The sequence below is a fragment of the Dipodomys merriami genome, unplaced genomic scaffold (assembly GCF_024711535.1).
Source record: "Dipodomys merriami isolate MVZ:Mamm:240054 unplaced genomic scaffold, mDipMer1.0.p SCAF_19, whole genome shotgun sequence".
Lineage (NCBI taxonomy): Eukaryota > Metazoa > Chordata > Mammalia > Rodentia > Heteromyidae > Dipodomys > Dipodomys merriami.
In genome coordinates this window covers 11459077-11477822 of record NW_027203270.1, presented here as the reverse complement: position 1 = coordinate 11477822, position 18746 = coordinate 11459077, and the positions used below count along the sequence as shown (strand labels likewise).

Here is an 18746-nt window from a genome sequence, read left to right as displayed (position 1 = left end):
GTGGTACCTGAATGTTCTGGGATTCAATTCATGTCCAAGGAGCATCCAGAGGCAAACACACTTTTGAAAAGCCTTTGACATTGCTTTTTTTATTTTTTAATTTTTCTTATGCCAGTCCTGGGGCTTGAACTCAGAGCCTGGGCACTGTCCCTGAGCTGCTTTTGCTTGAGGCTAGTGCTCTACCTCTTGAGCCACAGCGCCACTTCTGGCTCAAACCCAAGTCTTCTGATCCCAAGTGTCTATTCCACATGACCTCTTCCTCCCCTCAAACTCAAAAGTTCCCCAGAGGCTGCACAAAATGATCCTTGAAAGATCATCTCCACCTGCCCCCCTTCCCTGGCCTGTGACAGGCATTACTGCTGAGAGACAGGGAAGGTCTGTGGAGAGGAAACCAGGCCTCTGACTGGAGGAGCAGCTCAAGGCAGGCGGCTAGCAGGAGCCTCATGGGGCAGCAGCAGGACCTGGAGGATGGCAGGTGACTGCTGCTTGCAGCAAGCAAGCCCAGTGGCCCTCTCCTGAAGCCAGTGCATTGCCTAAAGCCTGGGGCAGCCGTCTTTCTGCTGCCCAGCCCTCCCTATCCCGCACCCTGCACCGGTTTTCTTGCAGCATGGTTCTTGTATATCATTTATTCATTTGTTTATCATTGATTGCCCCCCCCCACTATAATGGACTCCCATGGAAATCAGACACGCTTTTACATTGATCATGGCTATCTGGTACATAGCAGAGTCTTGTTAGCTGTTCATATGGGGAGTGAATGAATGAATATCACCAGCTTAGTTTGTGATTCTGCCAACATCCACTTCTACCAGCAAGCCTTTAGCCCAGCAGAGGCCAGGCTTTGCTGTGTTGGAGAAACTTTTTTTTTTTTTTTTTGGGTCCGGTCATGGGGCCTGAACTCTGGGCCTGGGCACTGTCCCTCAGCTCTTCAGCTCAAGGCTAGCGCTCTACCACTTGAGCCACAGCGCCACTTCCGGCTTTTTTCTTTTTGCTTATGTGGTGATGAGGAATCGAACCCAGGGCCTCATGTATGCAAGGCAAGCACTCTACCACTGAGCCACCTTCCCAGCCCCGAGAAACTTTTTTTTTTTTTTTTAAATTGCTGTTGCATTTGGTTTATGGTCTTGGGGACTTGTGTGTGTTAGGCAAGCACTCTACCATTGAGCCACACCCCAGTCTGAGTTAGCATCAAGTGGTGTGGGGGCATGACAGTTTCAGGATCCTGAGGGATTTTTTTTTTTTTTTGGTCGGTCGTGGGGCCTTGAACTCTGGGCCTGGGTGCTGTCCCTCAGCTCTTCAGCCCAAGGCTAGCGCTCTACCACTTGAGCCACAATGCAACTTCCAGTTTTTTGGTGGTTTATTATAGATAAGAGTCTCATGGAAGCCGGGCATCAGTGGCTCACACCTGTAATCCTAGCTACTCAGGAGGCTGAGATCTGAGGATCGCAGTTCAAAGCCAGCCTAGGCAGGAAAGACTGGGAGACTCCTATCTCCAATAAACCACCAGAAAACCAGAAGTGGCGCTGTAGCTCAAGTGATAGAGTGTTCGCCTTGAGATGAAGAGCTGAGGGACAGCGCCCAGGCCTAGAGTTCAAGCCCCACAACCGACCAAAAAAAAAAAAAAGAGTCTCATGGCTCAGTGGTAAAGTACTTGCCTTGTATGCATGAGGCCCTGGGTTCAATTCCTCAGCACCACATAAGCAGAAAAAGCCAGAAGTGGCACTGTGGCTCAAGTGGTAGAGCGCTAGCCTTGAGATGAAGAGCTGAGGGACAGCGCCCAGGCCAGAGTTCAGGCCCATGACTGACAAAAAAAAAAAAAAAGGTTGCCCCTGAGTTGGCAGTGAGTTGTCGAGGGCATCACATTGCCCAGTGTGTGGGGAGGGGAGAGGCTGTTTATGTTATGCACAGGAAAAGGAAGTTCCCTCCTGGCCCAGCCCAGCCCGAGTCAAAAGGAGGCCTTGTGCTGTTCCCCTCCCTGCCACCTCTTCTCCTTGCACGGTGGCATGAGTCAGAGCAGATGCGGGTTGTATAGCTGAGGAAATCTGCGTTTTCTCACCATCTTTCCTCCCCATTGGCTTTGAGTGAGTAAGAAAACCCACTGTTTGTGTATGCGCTGCTTGACAAAAATAGAGTCGGGCACCACTAAAGTCCCAGCCTGGATTCCAGAGTCAATAAGACTTGGTCCCAGCCCATCTGCCATGTCCAGCCAGACATTACCATGGGGAGCTGGACCCATGAACAGACAGCTTCAAAGGACCGTCAGCTAGCTCAAGGTCTTTCCCTGGGGGCGGCACTGGGCTGTAGAGGGTGCCGTCCAGGCTCTCCAGGGGAGGGGTGTGCTGCCCAAAGGAGAACAGGGAGAAGAGATGCAGCTCTGTGTGGTTACAGGGTTGGAGGTGAAGGAGTGTGAGGTTGCTGCCCTCTTCTCCCAGGATGATACTGGCTAGTCCCATTCAGGCCCTGGGCACCCAGGGCTTTGACTTCAGGACTCTCTCTCACACACACACTTTCTGTTTTGGAGATCAGGTCACTCAGCCTCTGCCATCCCAGGGTCTTGCTTGTACTCTCCTCCCTTTCCTAGGCCAAGTTGCAGTCGCTGAGTGCTCTGGGATTGAAAACAGGCTGAAGAGTGACAGGTGACCCTTCCTCAGGATAGATGGAGTTCAGAGACTCTAAAAAGAGACAACAAGAGTTCATGGCTTTGAACCTTGGAGAAGAAGCTGGTGACACTGTTGGCCAAGGATCATGTTCAGGCCACATTGTGTGGACAGAACCCAGCTCTAGGCCATGCCTGATAAATGATGTCCATCCTGGTTAGTGATCGATGTCCATCTCAGAGAACACTGAGCAGTCAGGAGAGCCAGGCACTGATCCGGGCTCCACCACTAATCCACTGCAGCTGGGAAGAAGGGTGCTGTTTCCTAAATGGGATTCCCTGCTTGGGAATGAGTGGTTATACTAGACCTGTGATTTAAAACATTTGCAAAGCCACAGAACCCTTTGTCCACATGGACTCTCATGTGAAAGACCACATGGAAAGCAGAGAGAAATAGAGCTCCTTTTGCTGCTTGCCAGAGTACCCTTTCTCTTTGGCAGGGTCCCCACAGGACCCTGAGGATTCCAAGGAACTCAGTTTGGGAAACACTGAATGGATCTATCTGTCTGTCTGTCTACCTATCTATCTAGATACCTAGATATATAAATATATATGTAGATATCATATGTGTGTGTATATATATATATATATATATATAGTTATCATTTGCGTCAGCTGTTCTCTATTCCTTTGGTGAATGTTAATGTTAATTGGTGTGAGTTGCTTGGCTAATGTTAACACAGGTGATGCTCAGAAAAGCTCTTCCTTCTCTCAGAACTGTGTGTTACAGACAGTTCTTCCATGTGACTTCAAACATGACAAGCATTGCCTTTTTACTTTGCCTCCTCTGAAGCTAACTGCTGCTTGTTGGCAGCAAAAGGAAAATAGTTAAGAGGTATGGAGGAGCACGATCCATTCTGGTCCCTAATCCGGAGCCACCCTAATGGCCCTGAGTTTTCCATCTCCTCAGTCTCTGGAGGATGGACTCCTGCCTGTCAACATTCCAGCTGCTTCTATCAGACTCTGTGTCAACATCATGGTAGTATGTACAGTTTTGATACCAAGTACTGGAGAACAGAATTAATCAGCGTGACTTGTCATCTGAAGGAGGGTATTGTAGACCTTTTCTGGAATGACTCTCTGTTGTTAATGGGATTGTTCTTTTCTTCTGATAAGGCTAGCATCCACCCACTCCCATCCCTGACTGTCTCACCCATATCAGAGAAGCATCAGAACTACAGCAGAAAAGATTAGGCCCTACACTGGCAGTAGGAAGCCTCTCTGAGTCTCAGGCTCTGCTTAGAAAATACCTGGCTGAGTGGCACTGTGGCTCAAGTGGTAGAGTGCACACCTTGAGCTGAAGAGCTCAAGGACAGCGTCCAGGCCCAGAGTTCAAGACCCACAACAACAACAACAAAAAGGGAAAAATTAACACCAAAGTTGAGAAGCAAACTATCAGCACATGAAGAGCAATCCAGATAAAAAGATCCAAATGGCTTACCTGGCTGAGTAGTTTTGGACACATTCCCAGCCCTTTCTGAGCCTTGGTTTTCCCAACCATAAAATGAAGGAGAGAAGAGTAATTGAGAGCTGACTGCTGGTGGCTCATGCCTATAGACCTGAGGATCCTGGTTTGGTTTGAAGCCAGCAGGGGAAACAAATCCAGAGACTTATCTCTAATTAATCAACAAACACTGGGAGTGGTAAAGCACCAACCTTGAGCCAAAAGAAAAAAAAAGGGAATTAAAATGCTTAATCGGACATGTTACCTAAAAACTGCTATGCTAAGGGACCAAAGGCATTAACTAAAGACACTCCCCCCACTCCCATTGCCTAGCCAAGGTAGGGGAGGGTACCATGTCAGGGGACAGAGCTATACTTCCTAACAACTCACTGTTTGAACTAGCATCCCTGAGACCTGGCCCGGAGTCCTTAGTCCCCATATTCTGTTTAGTCTTTTTGCACAGATACAGTCACTGCTCTCACTCCAGGACCAGTAACCATCAATGATTCCCTGCTGGCAGGTGTCAGGTTCTCTCATGAAAGTCAGGGTCCTAAACTCACCCCCAAAGCTGCTTCCATCTCTCATCTTCACCTTATTCTCCCCAGTCTCTTGCCATAGGCATAATGAGCCACAGCTCCTATTTAAATACTTGCTATAGCCAGGCTCTAAGTATTTTATGGGTCTTGATTATTCTGATCCTAAAACACACACAACTATTATCAGCAGTATACAGATGCGGAAGCTGGGAATTAAATTTGCCTGGGATCATTTAGCTACAAAGTGGTGAGCCCAAGATATGGCCCTTGGCTCTGGCACCCACACATGTAACCTCTGTCAGACAGGCTGGTGGCTGCTGTGGGAGTAACTGGGAGTTACTGTTTGTTCCGTGCTTGCAACATGATAGGCATTGTACACTTATTTTATTGTTGCATTTAAACCTCACAACTGACTGAAAGAGGAAACATCTTATTTTCATTTTATAGATGTGGAAACGGAGGCTCCAAAATATTTAGTAACTTCCTTGTGGTAAATAGAGGCTTCAAAGTCAGGAATGTTCAACCCATCTGAGCCTTCTTCTGCCATTCTTCTTTCCAGGACAATACCTACCTCATTGCCTGTAGGAGAAACAAAGAGGCCCCCTAGCACCTCCCCCTCCACAGAGCTCCCAAAAATGTCACTCTGGCTGCCTGGGTGGGCCTGGAGGGGCTTGCCAGGCAGCTTTCTCCATTGGTCTTGGCTGAGAACAGCCAGGACCCAGAGAAGTGACAATTGACTACAGTCCTGCTTCTCTTTCCTCATTCTGGGTGACTCTGTTGTGTGACCTACTTTCTGGGGGCCCATAAGTCCACAAGGGCAATGTGGGAGCTGGAAGGAAAGAAAAGAAATCAAGATAGGTGAGCTGGACTCAGCCGCACCCTAAAGCCCACTGAAGCTGCTGAGCTCAGGCTTCAGGGTAGAAGTGGGAAGTGGGGCAGGGTTGCAGGGGGTTCATTGACGGTCATACATTTGCTGAGATCCTAAAAGGCAGTGCACCTTCTATGCTAGGGTTTATGGCAGTTCAAGAGGTGAGGCTATGCCATTCCCTTCTCACAGATGAGCACACAGTCTCAGAGAGGTAACAGAACTTGTGACAGGATTCAAACACAGGTCTGTCTTATTGTGAAACTAAGATTCTTTGTAATACACCATGATGCTTCTGTGTGTTAGGGACTGTGGGTGACAGGCAAGGGTGGGAACTGTGGCCTCTGCACATAGATCCAGAGCTCAGAACAGAAACTGAAGGCCATAAGTTCAGGGCCAAGGGCCTTGGAGTTTACCCTTCACCCCACGCATCATGCCTCCTCTCTCATGCAGCTTTTATGAGGAGGCCCCCTCTACTTAAGGCTGTCCCTTTTGGAGAGTTTGAAGCAGGTCTAGAGCCCCAATAGGCTGCTTTTACCTAGTAAACAGAGAGATGGTAGGAATTTATGTACAAGAGAAAGAAGTTGAGAACAAAGAAGTTGAGAATCAGGCAAAGAAGGTGTGTATGTGTATGTGTGTGCATGCACGCGCGTGTGTGCGTGTGCTTGTGCGTGCAGTGGAACTAGATCAAACACCCAGCTAATCATATGCATACCAAAATGCTCAGGCCACCTTGCTGAGGGTAAGAATTTAGGGAAGGAAAAGGTGGCTGGCTTGGAGCCACTCAGTGAGGAAGATAAACTGCAGAATGCAACCTGATGTTACATAATGCAACTTCATGTTAAAGGAAAACCACATTTAGCACTACTTGTTGCTCTGCATTCATTACATCATTTTTGCCTTATTTTAATCCAGCATAATGAAGAGTTAGGAGGACACACTTCTGATGTAGATACTACAAAAAGGAGCCTCTTCTTTTTGTTTGGTTCTTTGGTTCTTATTTTTTTGGTCCCAGACCGACTGGAACTGGTATCTGATGCTTTCCCTCATTGGCTGGCACTCTACCATCTGAACCACGCCTCCAACCTCGGTTCTTTGACTCTTATTGCTTTTTTTCTTTGTACTCTGAGCTGGTAATAGGTACTTTAGTTTTACGTGAAAAGATGGGGAAAGCTGTGGTAGGATTCAGTATAAAAATCAACACCGTCAGACTCCAGCTGGTGAGGGAGGTGGTGATGGGGTATTGTATTGCGGGTAGTGTTTAGCAGTACTTAGTTCAAGTCCTAGAGCCTGAGGCCAAGAATGCAGGCTGGGGGGGCTGGGAAGGTGGCTCAGTGGTAGAGCGCTTGCCTTGCATGCCTGAGGCCCTGGGTTCGATTCCTCAGCACCACATAAGCAAAAAGAAAAAAGCCGGAAGTGGCGCTGTGGCTCAAGTGGTAGAGCACTGGCCTTGAGCTGAAGAGCTGAGGGACAGCGCCCAGGCCCAGAGTTCAGGCCCCATGACCAGACCCAAAAAAAAAAAAAAAAAAAGAATGCAGGCTGGAATCTCGCATAGCGGTGACAGCAAACAGCGACTGCAAACACTTGAGAGTATTCGGGAAACTGCCGGAGGAGCGTGAGTTGTGTTACACGTTCACCTTGTGCTATCTCCCAGAAGAAGCAATAATAACTCGGGGGCAGTACCTGAACAGACCTAGACAGAGCTCCACCCTCAAAGGCGCCAGGTCTCCTGGGCCCGCCCCCGGCTGCGCAACTATTGGTCAACGCCGCCTCAGCCACCTGCCCCTACCTTGGATGGGCGGGGCCACTGGGCCCCGCCCCCGGGGCTCGGGCACCCTGTCCGCGCTTCCTCCAGCTCCTTCGGCTCTCTCCCAGAGTGAAGCCCCGCCCCTGTAGAAGCCCCGCCCCACGTGAGGCCCCGCCCCTGAGAGTTCCAGAGCCCGGGCGGGCGCCTCGTGACGTCACGGCCGCTTTGATACAAAGAGCCCCTTCGGCCCACGCGGGTCTCCCGGCAACGGGCGCCGGCGGGGGCGGGGCCGCGCCTTCAACTGGTGCCGAACCGTGTGAGGGAAGGCGCGCGGCCGGGGATTGTTCCTGCGCTCGCTGGCTGCAGGCTGCCGGCTGCGTCCCTGTGCGTCCCGCCGACCCGCTCCCACGTTCTCATCCCTCTGTAGCGGATCGCTCCGGGGATGCTCACCCCTCCTGCTCCCGGGAGCCAGGTAAGCGGCAGCCGGCGGGGTTCTGGCTTGCGGGGCTCGGCTGGGGCGCACCTGGCCCGGCCGGCGATCCCGGGACTCGGGGAAGTTGGCGGAGCGCGGAACTAACTGCGCCCGCTTCAGCCCTGGCCGCGTCCGCCCTCCCGGCGCCGGCTTGAGAAGGTCGGGTTACCTGCGTCGGCCGGCTCGGGCACGGCCGAGCAGCCGCTGCCCCCGCGGCCTCCTCCCGGGGCTCCTCCCCGCTGCGCGCCCGCACCCAGGTGCGTGCGGGAGGCCCGACGGGCCCGGGGCGCGCGGAGCGGTGGCCGCGCTGGGCGTCGCAGTTCCCAAAAGTGTTTTAAAAGGCGTGTGGGGGGGGGGAGGAACTTTGCGAGCTGAGGAGGGGGCTTGCGATCCCGGACATCTTTCTGTCCCCGCGCCCCTGGCCCCCTGCGGGGCTGGTGAGATCCCCCCAGCGCCCGCCCTGCCCCTGGCTGGGCAGTTCCCCTCGGGGGCCGGGGTCGGGGCCGGGGGGAGGGGGAACTGTGCTCGGCCAAGTTTGTACTCAGCAGGTTGCAGCGAGCCTGTTTCCTTCCCAGGTCCTCTGAGGGACCGAAAGAGAAAGCCGTCCCAGTTTGGGGTTTTGGGGGACGGGGGTGGGGAACAGCATCCTGCCCCTTCTCCGCGGGATGCTGCTTTGGCCGAGGGATGTGCACTACCGCCTGCCCTCCCTTTCGCCCTTAGAGTCCCGGGAGCCCACGTAGTAGTTGTTGACACAACTGCTCCTCTGTGGGCGACAAGTGTCTCCCCAGGCCTGGCCACTGCAGCTTCTGAAAAGTCCTATCTGTCCTAACCATAGCCCTGGACCCTATTCCTTGTCATCCATGCGGACCTGCTAGTGTCACCTCCTCATTTCTTCCTCTCCCTCTCCTTGAAGAGAGCTAGAAAGGACAGCTAGAGAGGACATATCCCTGGGCCCTGAGCAGCACGCCAGTTTTCATGGACGTTATTTCTATGCTTCTTTCTCCATGGAACGGAGGGGTCTGTCCCCAGCATGTGCTGCTATCTTGGAGTAGCAACCCCTTGGATGGCAGATGGTATCCTGGGAAGCAGTGGGGCATCCCCTTGGGACAGCCCAGGTCCTCTCCAGGAGGAAGATGGTTACTGAGATCACTAGGAGAGAGGGGAGAAGATGGGGCAGGGGGGAGCGGGGAGTGTTCCGAATTGTGTGGCCCATTTCTGCAGTAGGATGTCTTTCCCCCTCCACCACTGGCTGGGGTCTCACTGCTGGTACTGGGAGCCCAGGCCTTCCCTTGCTTAATTGATTATGTGCCCAGGGAATCTTGTACATAGGACACTTCCCTGCACTTGGGATGTTTGCAGATGTTTGGGGATCTTGGATGCCTGGGACTAACCTGGGATGTCCACTTCCCCTGGGGTGGGACAATTTGGTCCGGTCTCTTTGCGGCCCCTGTGACTTCACATTAGAGCCACGTGTGGCCAGCAAGAGAGTACAGGAAGCCAGGAAAGAACGTGGGATTTGAGCTTGTAGGCAGCAACCTTGGGTAAATGCCTGATAGAGATCAGCTTTGGAATTTTTGGGACATTGGATTTAATGGAAGGGGGCAGGGCAGATGACTAAGACCCAGAGTAGAGCGGAGAGATAAGACCTGGCTGGACGGAGGGAAGGAAGGAATGGTTCACTAGCCTGGTCTGGTGAGCCCTGGGAGATGTGACCTTTGTCCCAAGGGAGATCTTACTGTTGGACAGACTGCCTGGAGCCTGTCCTTGGAAAAAGGACTTTTATCCTGCAGGAGGGAGAAAGGCAGAAATTAGAGGGACCTAAGGAGCCTAAGCTATCTCTTTTGGGATTCCAGAGGGCAGTCTGCAATGAGAAGTGTCCCTACTGATCTTGAGTGCTCCTCCCTAGGCCATGTTGACATCTCATGGTCTCTTAGCCTCCTCTTCTAGCAGGGCCTTTCTCCTTAGCTACTCATGAGTATACCTCAAAACTTTCCTGTCTTCATCCCAAACCCATCAGAGGCTATAAACCTCTTCCTGAAGCTGGGTGCCCCTCTGCCTGGTTTGTTATACTAGAAGTTTTGGGTTTCTTTTCAAAGTTGATCCTGTGCGCTCACTCATCCATGCTCTCGCTCTCGCTCTCGCTCTCGCTCTCTCTCTCCCTCTCTCCCTCTCTCCCTCTCTCCCTCTCTCCCCTCTCTCTGTACATACACACACACTTGAAAAAAGGTCTAAGCCTCCTGAGTGCTGGACTTGCAGGCATGCCTCACCACACCAGACTTCAGTGCATTTATTGCAGATGGGGGTAAGTAAGAGGTTGAAGGAGATTCAGGTTGAATCCTGGAAGGCAGGCCTCTTGGGAAGGAAGGAGGGAGAGCCTGGACAGAGTGCTCCCCCAACCCTCCAGCCTGTGCTGTCCTCTGGTGAGGGGCTTGCTGTGTTTTTAAAAAGGAAGAAGATTCCTTATCTGGTCCATCTGGTGTTTGCTGAGAGACAGTGCCTGGCCTTGCCAGGTATGCAGCACCTTGGGGCTAGACACGGTTTCCCTGTGGACAAGTTCTGCTGGCTCTTGATGGAGTGACTGGATATTTATGTTGTCAGATTTCCAACTGAAATGAGGAAGACTGCTCAAGTCTACAGCTGGATTCATATGGCCCTCTCTGGCACATTGATTTGGCAAGCCCACCTGGTATCTTACTGGACATTGTAGTTTCTTCTGGATGGCATAGCAGTCTCTTTTTGTGCTGTTCCTGGGGCTTGAACTCATGGCCTAGGCATTGTCCCTGAGCTTCTTTTGCTCAAGACTAGCACCCTACCACTTGAGCCACAGCACCTCTTCCAACAGTCTCATTTGTAAGATGGCATTTCAGGACACAGCCTTCTGGTTCCCAGTCCCCAGCACATTACTTGGCACAGGACAGGCGCTCCTGAACTCACTCATTCAGCAAATACTTGGGTGTCTAATTAGTGCCAGCTTCTGTTGTGGGTACCGGGGGTCTAGTTATGAATGAAGCACATTGGAATCTCTGCCTTCTTGGAGCTGCTTGGTGGTAGTGAGACAGGCCAACCAAAAGACAGGCAGCCTGAGAGGTGGGCAGGAGGTCAAGCTGGGGAGAGGGAACACTGGGCTTTAAACACAGTGGCCAGGGAAGTCTCACTGAGTGAGAGAACAAGCATCTGCAAAGGCCCTGAGGTAGACCTGTGTTTGGGATGTTGTAACCTTAGAACTGCAAGGGCAATCATGCCGCTTCTACAAGCTGGGCACAGGTTGCCAAGAGGTGACATGAAAGAGGAGGAAACTCAATGACCTCTACCTCTCCCACATTGCTCCCAGCGGGGGAGGACTTCATGCTGCTGTGAAGCACACACGTGTACGCATGTGCACACATCCAGGTGCTTGTAGGTGATGGGAACCGATCTTAAGGATAAACTGAATCTGGACTCTTACATTCTTAATATTCAGGGGTATCTGGGCATCATAGACCCTCGCCTCTGTAATCAAAGCACTTTGGCATTTGTATGGTGTCCCCAGACAGCACAGCAATAAATGTGTGATTGTGTGGGAAAAAAAAAAAAAAACTCCAAGGGCAAGATGGTGCTGGTAGTGGGCTGGGGAGAAGGGGGAAGGGGGACCAAGTTCCAGGAGATAGGTGCCTTCTGTGTCAAACAGCCCCAGGGAGAGCAGGTCAAGAGCAGCAGCAGAAATTGAGACCAGAAAGCCTGGCATACCTGGCCTTTCATGGCTCTATTTGGGACCCTTGGCACTGAGGTGATTTGAGCAGTGTAGCATTTCTCAGGAACAAGGAGGTATCTGCGGGTGACACTGCTATGGACTTCCTGCCCTTGGGGTCAGAAGGTCATATAAGTCTGTACACACAGGCGTGTGGGCAGTTGCATGCCATATCATTTCCACCACACAAATAACTAGCACCATTTCACTGGTAATATGGGCACAGCTGTGTCTCAGAGCCAACCAAGAGCAGTGTGAAGCCTTTTTATGGGGCTGAGCCCTTCCCAGGGAGCCTGTTGCCCTACACTTCCTCACTTTTCCAATGGCCTGAAAGGTAGCCCAGCCAGACAAATCTGTGTGACAGCAGACAGCCAGAAACATGTGTCAACGGGAGGGTCCAAGGTGGCTACAGTGTCTGGGGACATAGGGTATGGGTGACCTCCAGCCTCAGATCTGCCTGGCAGGTAGATAGTAGTAATACTAGCTTGTCTAAACTCTGTGCTTGACTTCCTTTAACAAACAGGAAGTTCTCCAACTATCTGTCCTATCTCTAGTTGAGTCAACCTGCTCCAGCTCCCTAGGCCACTGAATTCTCTCCTAACCACATAGACACCCTTCCTTCAAATGCAAACAGCATTCAGTCAGTTATTATGATCCATGGCTCTGCTCAGGGGAGCATTTTTCTTTCAAAGTACCCAAAAGAGGAAGGTCCAAACAAAACCGGGATGTGGGCGAGGGGGTGGGCCCATTCTCCAGTCATCTTGAGTGGCCCATCCTCCTCGGTGCCCTATAGGCTTTAATGTAATGTACAGGACATGAAGGGAGTATGTGTGTGTGTCTATGCTTTGTACCAGATTTAAGTCTCCTTTTTGGGATGGGAAAGAGTGGGAGCAAATTTCTCCTTCCTGCTCACTGATTTTTTGGGAGAAACACCCACCTCAAACCCAGGCACCGCCCTCATCCCAGACTCTCAGGTAGAAATAAAAATGTCTGGGAGCCAGAATCCCTGTGGGTGTAGGTCCTGGCTCTGTTGCTTGCTAGCCATGGGACTTTGCACAAGCTACCTCACCCTTCTTCAGGTGAGAATGGTGAGAATATAGTAAGCTGCTGTGGTGTAAAATGCCTTGGTTGGCCATAAACTCTTACCTGGCTGGCCTGCCATGGATGGCTGGAGGGAAAGGCAGGTGGGAAGGGCCCCAGACACCTGGACTTCAGATCCCAGATCAGCCACCTGCCTTACCTTCAGTGCCTCGGCTCCCTGGTCTGTAGCATGAGGATGGTGCAAACTCCGGCCTCACAGTCTGGGTGGACTCTGTGCAAAGGCCTGAAGGGTCTGCAGAGCCCACGTTTGGGTTCCTCTGGCAGAAACTGGCCTTGGCACTGATAACCTCAGCTCTTGCAAGAGGAGTCATTGTGGAAATAGGAAGGTGGCAGGGGACAAACGCCACCGGAGGACCTGTGTCACCTCAGCACGTGGGAGGGTTTGTTGTTGATGATGTTTTATAGCTTTTTGGATTTCTGCGATAAGATCTGCATAGCCCAGGCTGGCTTCTTGCTTCAGCCTTCCAAGTGCTGGGATTACAGGTGAACACCATCATGCCTTTCTGTTGTTTGGTTTGGTTTGATTTGTTGGTTGTTTGGTTTGTTTTTTGATGCTGGAACCAGGGCTTGAACTCAGGGCCTCAAGTCAGCTTTTTTCCACTCACAGCTGGTTCTCTACCACTTGAGCCACAGCACCACTCTGGCTTTTGTCTGGTTAATTGGAAATAGTCTCATGGATTTTCTGGCTAGGCTACCTTTCAGCTGTGGTCCTCAGGTCTCAGCCTCCTGAGTAATTGGGATTATTCAGGCTGAGCTGCCAGTGTGCCAGGCACCTTTCTGTGTTCTCGTTGTTGTTGTTTTGTTTTGTTTTGTTTGTGCCAGTCCTAGGGCTTGAACAGCACCATTTCCGGCTTTTTGGTAGTTAGTTGAAGATTAGAGGCTCACAGACTTGTCTGCTGGGACTGGCTTCAAACCAAACTGCGATTCTCAGATCTCAGCCTCCTGAGTCCAACGCCCAGCACTTCCTATGTTTTTTAGTGTTTAAAGAAACCAGCTAGGCCTCCGCAGGTTAGTCTCTGGGGCCTCAGATGACATGCAAAGTGTATTCAGAGGTGACAGCCTTCCCCCAGGGGCACAGCCAGGCTCTGCCTGGCTCTTTCCTTCTAGAGTCTTCCCTCTCTTAAATAAAAAGAATTAACAACCATAGAGTCTTCCCTCTCTTACCATGGCCTGGAGGTCTACCAAGGAGAGAGTGGCCCTTTGCACACACACTCCAGCACCTGCTGGTCACCTCCAGTCAGAGCTTTCCGGTCCATCCGCCTGTGCCCAGCTGGAAGAGTCTGCTTGGAGCAGGGCTGGAACAGGGTTGCCCATCTGCCCTGGCAGCCTTCAGGTCTGCCTTGTTAAAGCACTGCCGCTCTGGCTGGCCGCAGGCCGCCGGAGGTCTGGAGGCAGGCCAGACAGAAAGGTGCAGGCTGTGCAGCCACCAGCCACATAAGGTGACTGTCCTTGGTAGTCTTCCAGGGAGCAAACATACCTGTCCATCCAGCCTGGCCGCTCCAAGGTCTGCAGCTCTACTGAAGCAAAGCCAGGCCAGCCTGGAGCCTGGCAGGCCCAGCAGGTGGTGGTCAGGACAGGATCTACCTGGCACTGCAAGGTAACCTGGAATCTATGGCCTGGTAGTCATGTAAAGCTCTTGCTGACAAGGCAGTCTGGCCAGCACATCTTTGTGTGATCATCTGCATGGTTGCACCAGTGACAAATGAAGGATCTTATGGTAACAGGTGTGTGTGTGTGTGTGTGTACACGTACGTGGCACCCATGTGCAGGAGCATGCTTGAAAGAAAGACGTGGGCTGCCCTTCGTGGGCACACACGTGTAAGGATCTCTCTCTCTGACTGAATCCTCCTCCCTGCTTATATTCAGGCTGCAGTTTGCAGTTGTTTTTCCTTCACACGTTTGCCGCTCAGGTTGGTGTGCGCTGTGTTCTCACTGGAATGTTATAATTGAATTGATAGTGCCTTTTCATTCTCAGTGTTCTTAAAATAACAGTGCAACTTAAAATCTTGGGCCTCTTGGAGTTAATGAAACCCAGAAACTAGGTAACCTCTGGAAAGCTTACATAATCTGCCCAGTTCTTAAGGTAGAGAGTAGAGCCACTTCGCAGTGGGGGCAGGATGATCTGTGGGGACCCTATAGTGTGGTTTCAAGGGATGAACTTGAACACTGGCTGACTGGCTCAGATTCCAGCTGCCTTACCAGCCATATGGCCTTGGTTGGCTTTTTCCCCTCACAGCTGGTTCTCTATCACTTGAGCCACAGCACCACTCTGGCTTTTGTCTGGTTAACCAGAAATAAGAGTCTCATGGATTTTTCTGGCTAGGCTACCTTTCAGCTGTGATCCTCAGATCTCAGCCTCCTGATAATTGGGATTATTCAGGCTGAGCTGCCAGTGTGCCAGGCTGTGCCTTTCTGTGTTCTCATTGTCGTTTTGTTTTGTTTTGTTTGTGCCAGTCCTGGGGCTTGAACAGCACCATTTCTAGCACCATTTTGGTAGTTAGTTGAGCCCCAGATTCCCCCCTCCCCTGACCTGATTTGGGTGCAGGGTGGGCACAGGGCATCTATCCCTGTCCTATCTTGCTGGCTGTCATCTGCAGGGGTAGGGAACCTTTTTTCTGCAAAGAGCCATTTGAATATTTATAACATCATTTGCAGGTCATACAAAATTGTCTGTACAGGCTGGTAGCCACAGGCAGCTAAGGAGAGTCTGCCCTGTCCCACATCAGATGATTCTGTGAGCTGGAAGTCCTGCGAGGGCCACCCTGCTCATCTGCCCGGCTGAGAGGAGAAATGATGGTGGGAATGGTTGCTGCCTTCCTGAGGTGACGGGGAGCTGGTGTTCCCAGGGCTTCTAACCCCGAGGGTTTCTAACCCTCAGACATCATTTCTCCTTCATTCTCTTGTTCTCCTCCCACTGTGCCTCAGTTTCCATGTTCACCCATTTTCCTTTAGCAACTTTCTCTCTCCTTGCTCCTCTCTTCTAAGAAGTCTTCCCACACAGAGCCTCTTAGGAGCTGTGTTCTGGGGAAGGGGAGATTGGTGACAGGCCTGGCTCCCTGTAACTAACTAGCTTGGCTGGCTCCTGTCCCCGGGGTCTGCAGGGCCAGAATAGGCTGCTTGGTGCTCCGTGCTGTCCACTGCACTGGACATTGCATCGCCCAGAGCACAGAAGTTCTCCAAACTGCCCCTCCTTGCTCTGCTCCTGGCTCTGTGATCTTTCACAACTCACTTAACCTCTCTGATTCTGAGTTTCTCCTTTAATGCCTTAATTGTCGTGTTCCTCCGGGCCCACCTGTGTGTATGTCAGCTTTGTGCTTCTCTAGTTAAGTTACAAGGATCACAAGACTGCTAGCTGACAGCCAGCACATGGAGATCCCTGGGCAGGGCACCGGGTACAGGTGTACTTAACTGTAGAGGGACCACACTGCAGCAATGGGGCAGGGGAGGAGTAAGGATGGAGGCCACACAGAGTCTAGTATGGAGGGCAAGGTGTGGGCCGCTGTCTGAGGAGGGAACAGGGCTGAGGGGACAGGTAAGGGACATCCTGCTGACTGAGCTAGCAGGGAAGCTGCGGGCTGGAGGGGGACTTGGTGGGTTTCAATCTTGTTTCCTCAGAGATTTCCCATCTCCTCCTGAGCTTCGAACTCCCTCAGTCAAGTTCAAGTGCCAAAATTTGGAGCCCCTTTCTTAGAAGAGGTGAAATTGAAGCTCCTGTGCATAAGAAGAGTTGTGGGCCAGGGCATGGGGTGTGTGGGGTGGGAATGGGGCAGTAATTTGTCCTGAAGCTAGGGCCTGCTTAGAAGGACTTTGCTACTCATGTGTGGAGTCAGAACCTGGGTCGGTGGGTAGTTTAGAGTTCACAAGCTCTTCTTTTTTTTTTTTAATTATTTTTTTATTTTTAGGGAGGTAGGGTGGGGTAGCACTGAGTTTGTAGTCACTTGCTAGACAGATACTCTACCCCTTGAACCAACCAGCCCTCTTAGCCCTCTTTGCTTTAATTGTTTTTCAGATAGAGTCTTATGTTTTTGCCCAGGACTAACTGAGATTTTCCTGCTTAAACCTCCCAAATAGTTGGGATCATAGGCTCAGGCTACCATGCCTGACTTATTGGTTAAGATGAGGTCACTCTAACTTTTTGTCTGAGCTGATCTCATGATCTTCCTGCTCTCTTCCTCCCAAGCAGTTTGGGTTATAGGAATGAGCCATCATACCTGGTTGACAGGCTCTTTAAAGGGCTTCCTGGTAGACTGTCCTGGGAATTCATTGCCCTCTGAGCCTCAATCTGTGGTTATGATTAGACCTAAGATTTTCTTGCCTGAGCCTCTAGGGAGATTCTGGAAGACCCCTGGGCTGTAACATGTAGCTGAATAACTGGGTCTGGCAAATTCCACAGGACAGAGAGATACCTGAACTGAGTCTGCCAGACAATTTTGGGAGCCTTTCCTGATGGAAAATGGGGCAGGGGAGAGTTAATGAAAGCAGAGAGTGATGGCTCCTCCTTGTAATCCCAGCTCAGGAGTTGGAATGGGAGGATTGAGATTCAAAGATGGGTAAAAGTTACCAAGAAATCCTGTCTTAAAACACAAACAAGCCGGGCTGGGAAGGTGGCTCAGTGGTAGAGCGCTTGCCTTGCATGCATGAGGCCCTGGGTTCAATTCCTCAGCACCACATAAGCAAAAAGAAAAAAGCCGGAAGTGGCGCTGTGGCTCAAGTGGTAGAGCGCTAGCCTTGAGCTGAAGAGCTGAGGGACAGTGCCCAGGCCCAGAGTTCAGGCCCCACGACCGGACCCAAAACAAAAAAACAAACAAAAAAAACCAAGCCTGACAGGGTGTTAACCTCTATAATCCCAGTTCCTCAGGAGACCAGGGTAAAAAGCAATATGGTTCAAGACCAGCCTGAGCAAAGTTAGAGATAGCAAATCTAAGAAACTAAAAGTATAGGAACTGGGGGAAAGGGGGGGTGGCTTTCAAGTTGGTCCTGAGTTCAATCCCCTATACAAAAAAAGAAAAAGAAAAAAGCAGTTTTGATGGGAGGAGGATGTACCTGCCCCAAGAGGGCAGGTTGACGGAGCTAAGCTACCAGCTTCGCTGTGGGTGCCAACTGGCCCCTTGCTTCCTCTCCAGGCCACAGGGAGGAAAGCTAGGCTCCCACCCTGGCTACACATAGGCTCCTGGAAGCAGGCAATGGTTTGTCTCTGGGAAGTTCCCTGTCACCTCTTTTGAGGGTGCCGGCCTGGAGGACTCAAGAGGGGAAAGAGCTGCCCCCGGCCCCCATCCAAGCCTTCACCTTGAATCTGAGCTCCCCCTGTCATGGTTAATAAAAAACATGGAGCCCCCAAAGCAAGTCCCACAAGCTTGAGGCTGTGTGAACAATTAAGTCCTCACTTCAAACAGCCACATCTTTAAAAGCTGTAATTTGCAGCTCAAAATAGCTGCCTGCTCCAGGAGGCTGGAGAGCCCTTGATGTGCGCCCATTGGGCGGGCAGCCTGAGACTCTGCTTCTGACATGTGAGTTTCCCCAGTGCCTGGTCCATGCTTTCTCAGGAGAGCTCCAGGCACAGTGGCTGAGGAGAACAGGAGCTTCAGGGTACTTAGGGAAATCTTCCTTGAGCATTTATATGGGATGCCTGAAGCTAGGGGGGGCCCAACTTTGTAGATAATTACAACAGGGAGTAAAGAAGGGGGGAAATGTGAGAGTGGATTCGATTTGGATCTGAGACTTTTTTTTTCAGGGACTTAGGGGAAACATGGGGGTCCTCTGAGACCCCCAGAGCAGGCTGGCCATAGCTGGGCTTGCATGTGTCCACATCCCCTCCTTGCCCCAGTGTGCCTGGTTACACCCCCTGCAGCAGGGAGCTCTCCTGTGTGAGTTCAGGTGGGTGGGAGAGGGGACCCTGCGTTTACAGGAAGCCCTCCCTGGACCTGCGGCTTCTCATGGCTGGCATGCCTGGAATTCTTGGGGCTTGCTTGCCGGGTTTGGTTTCCAGATGTGGAAGTAATTTAAGTTCTGTTTTCATAATCCCTGAGAGTTTGCCTTAGGAGTCTGCCATCTCATTTGAAAATCAAGGCTGTTAGTGCTGGCAGGCAGGGAAGGGGTAGACCAGATGGCCTCCTTGAATCTCCCCCTTTTATTTTTGAGGAAGTGAGTTTATGGGGTACTTGGACCTAAGACCCAAGGCTTTGGGGGATGCCACACCCC

The 18746-nt window shown here is 51.4% G+C and overlaps 1 protein-coding gene across 2 annotated transcripts in view; it reads left to right on the top strand.

Moving 5' to 3' along the window:
* Rab11fip4 (RAB11 family interacting protein 4) overlaps nt 1–18746 on the top strand; it is a 106023-nt gene that overhangs the window by 60560 nt on the left and 26717 nt on the right. Inside the window, exon 1 of one of the 2 annotated variants that reach the window (XM_070027256.1) lies at nt 7500–7720. The exons of the other annotated variant lie outside the window; for it this stretch is intronic. Within the exon in view, the coding sequence (XP_069883357.1) occupies nt 7691–7720 (30 nt within the window). The 5' untranslated portion in view covers nt 7500–7690. Of the gene's footprint in view, nt 1–7499; nt 7721–18746 lie in introns of those variants that run through there. 2 annotated transcript variants of the gene reach the window in all.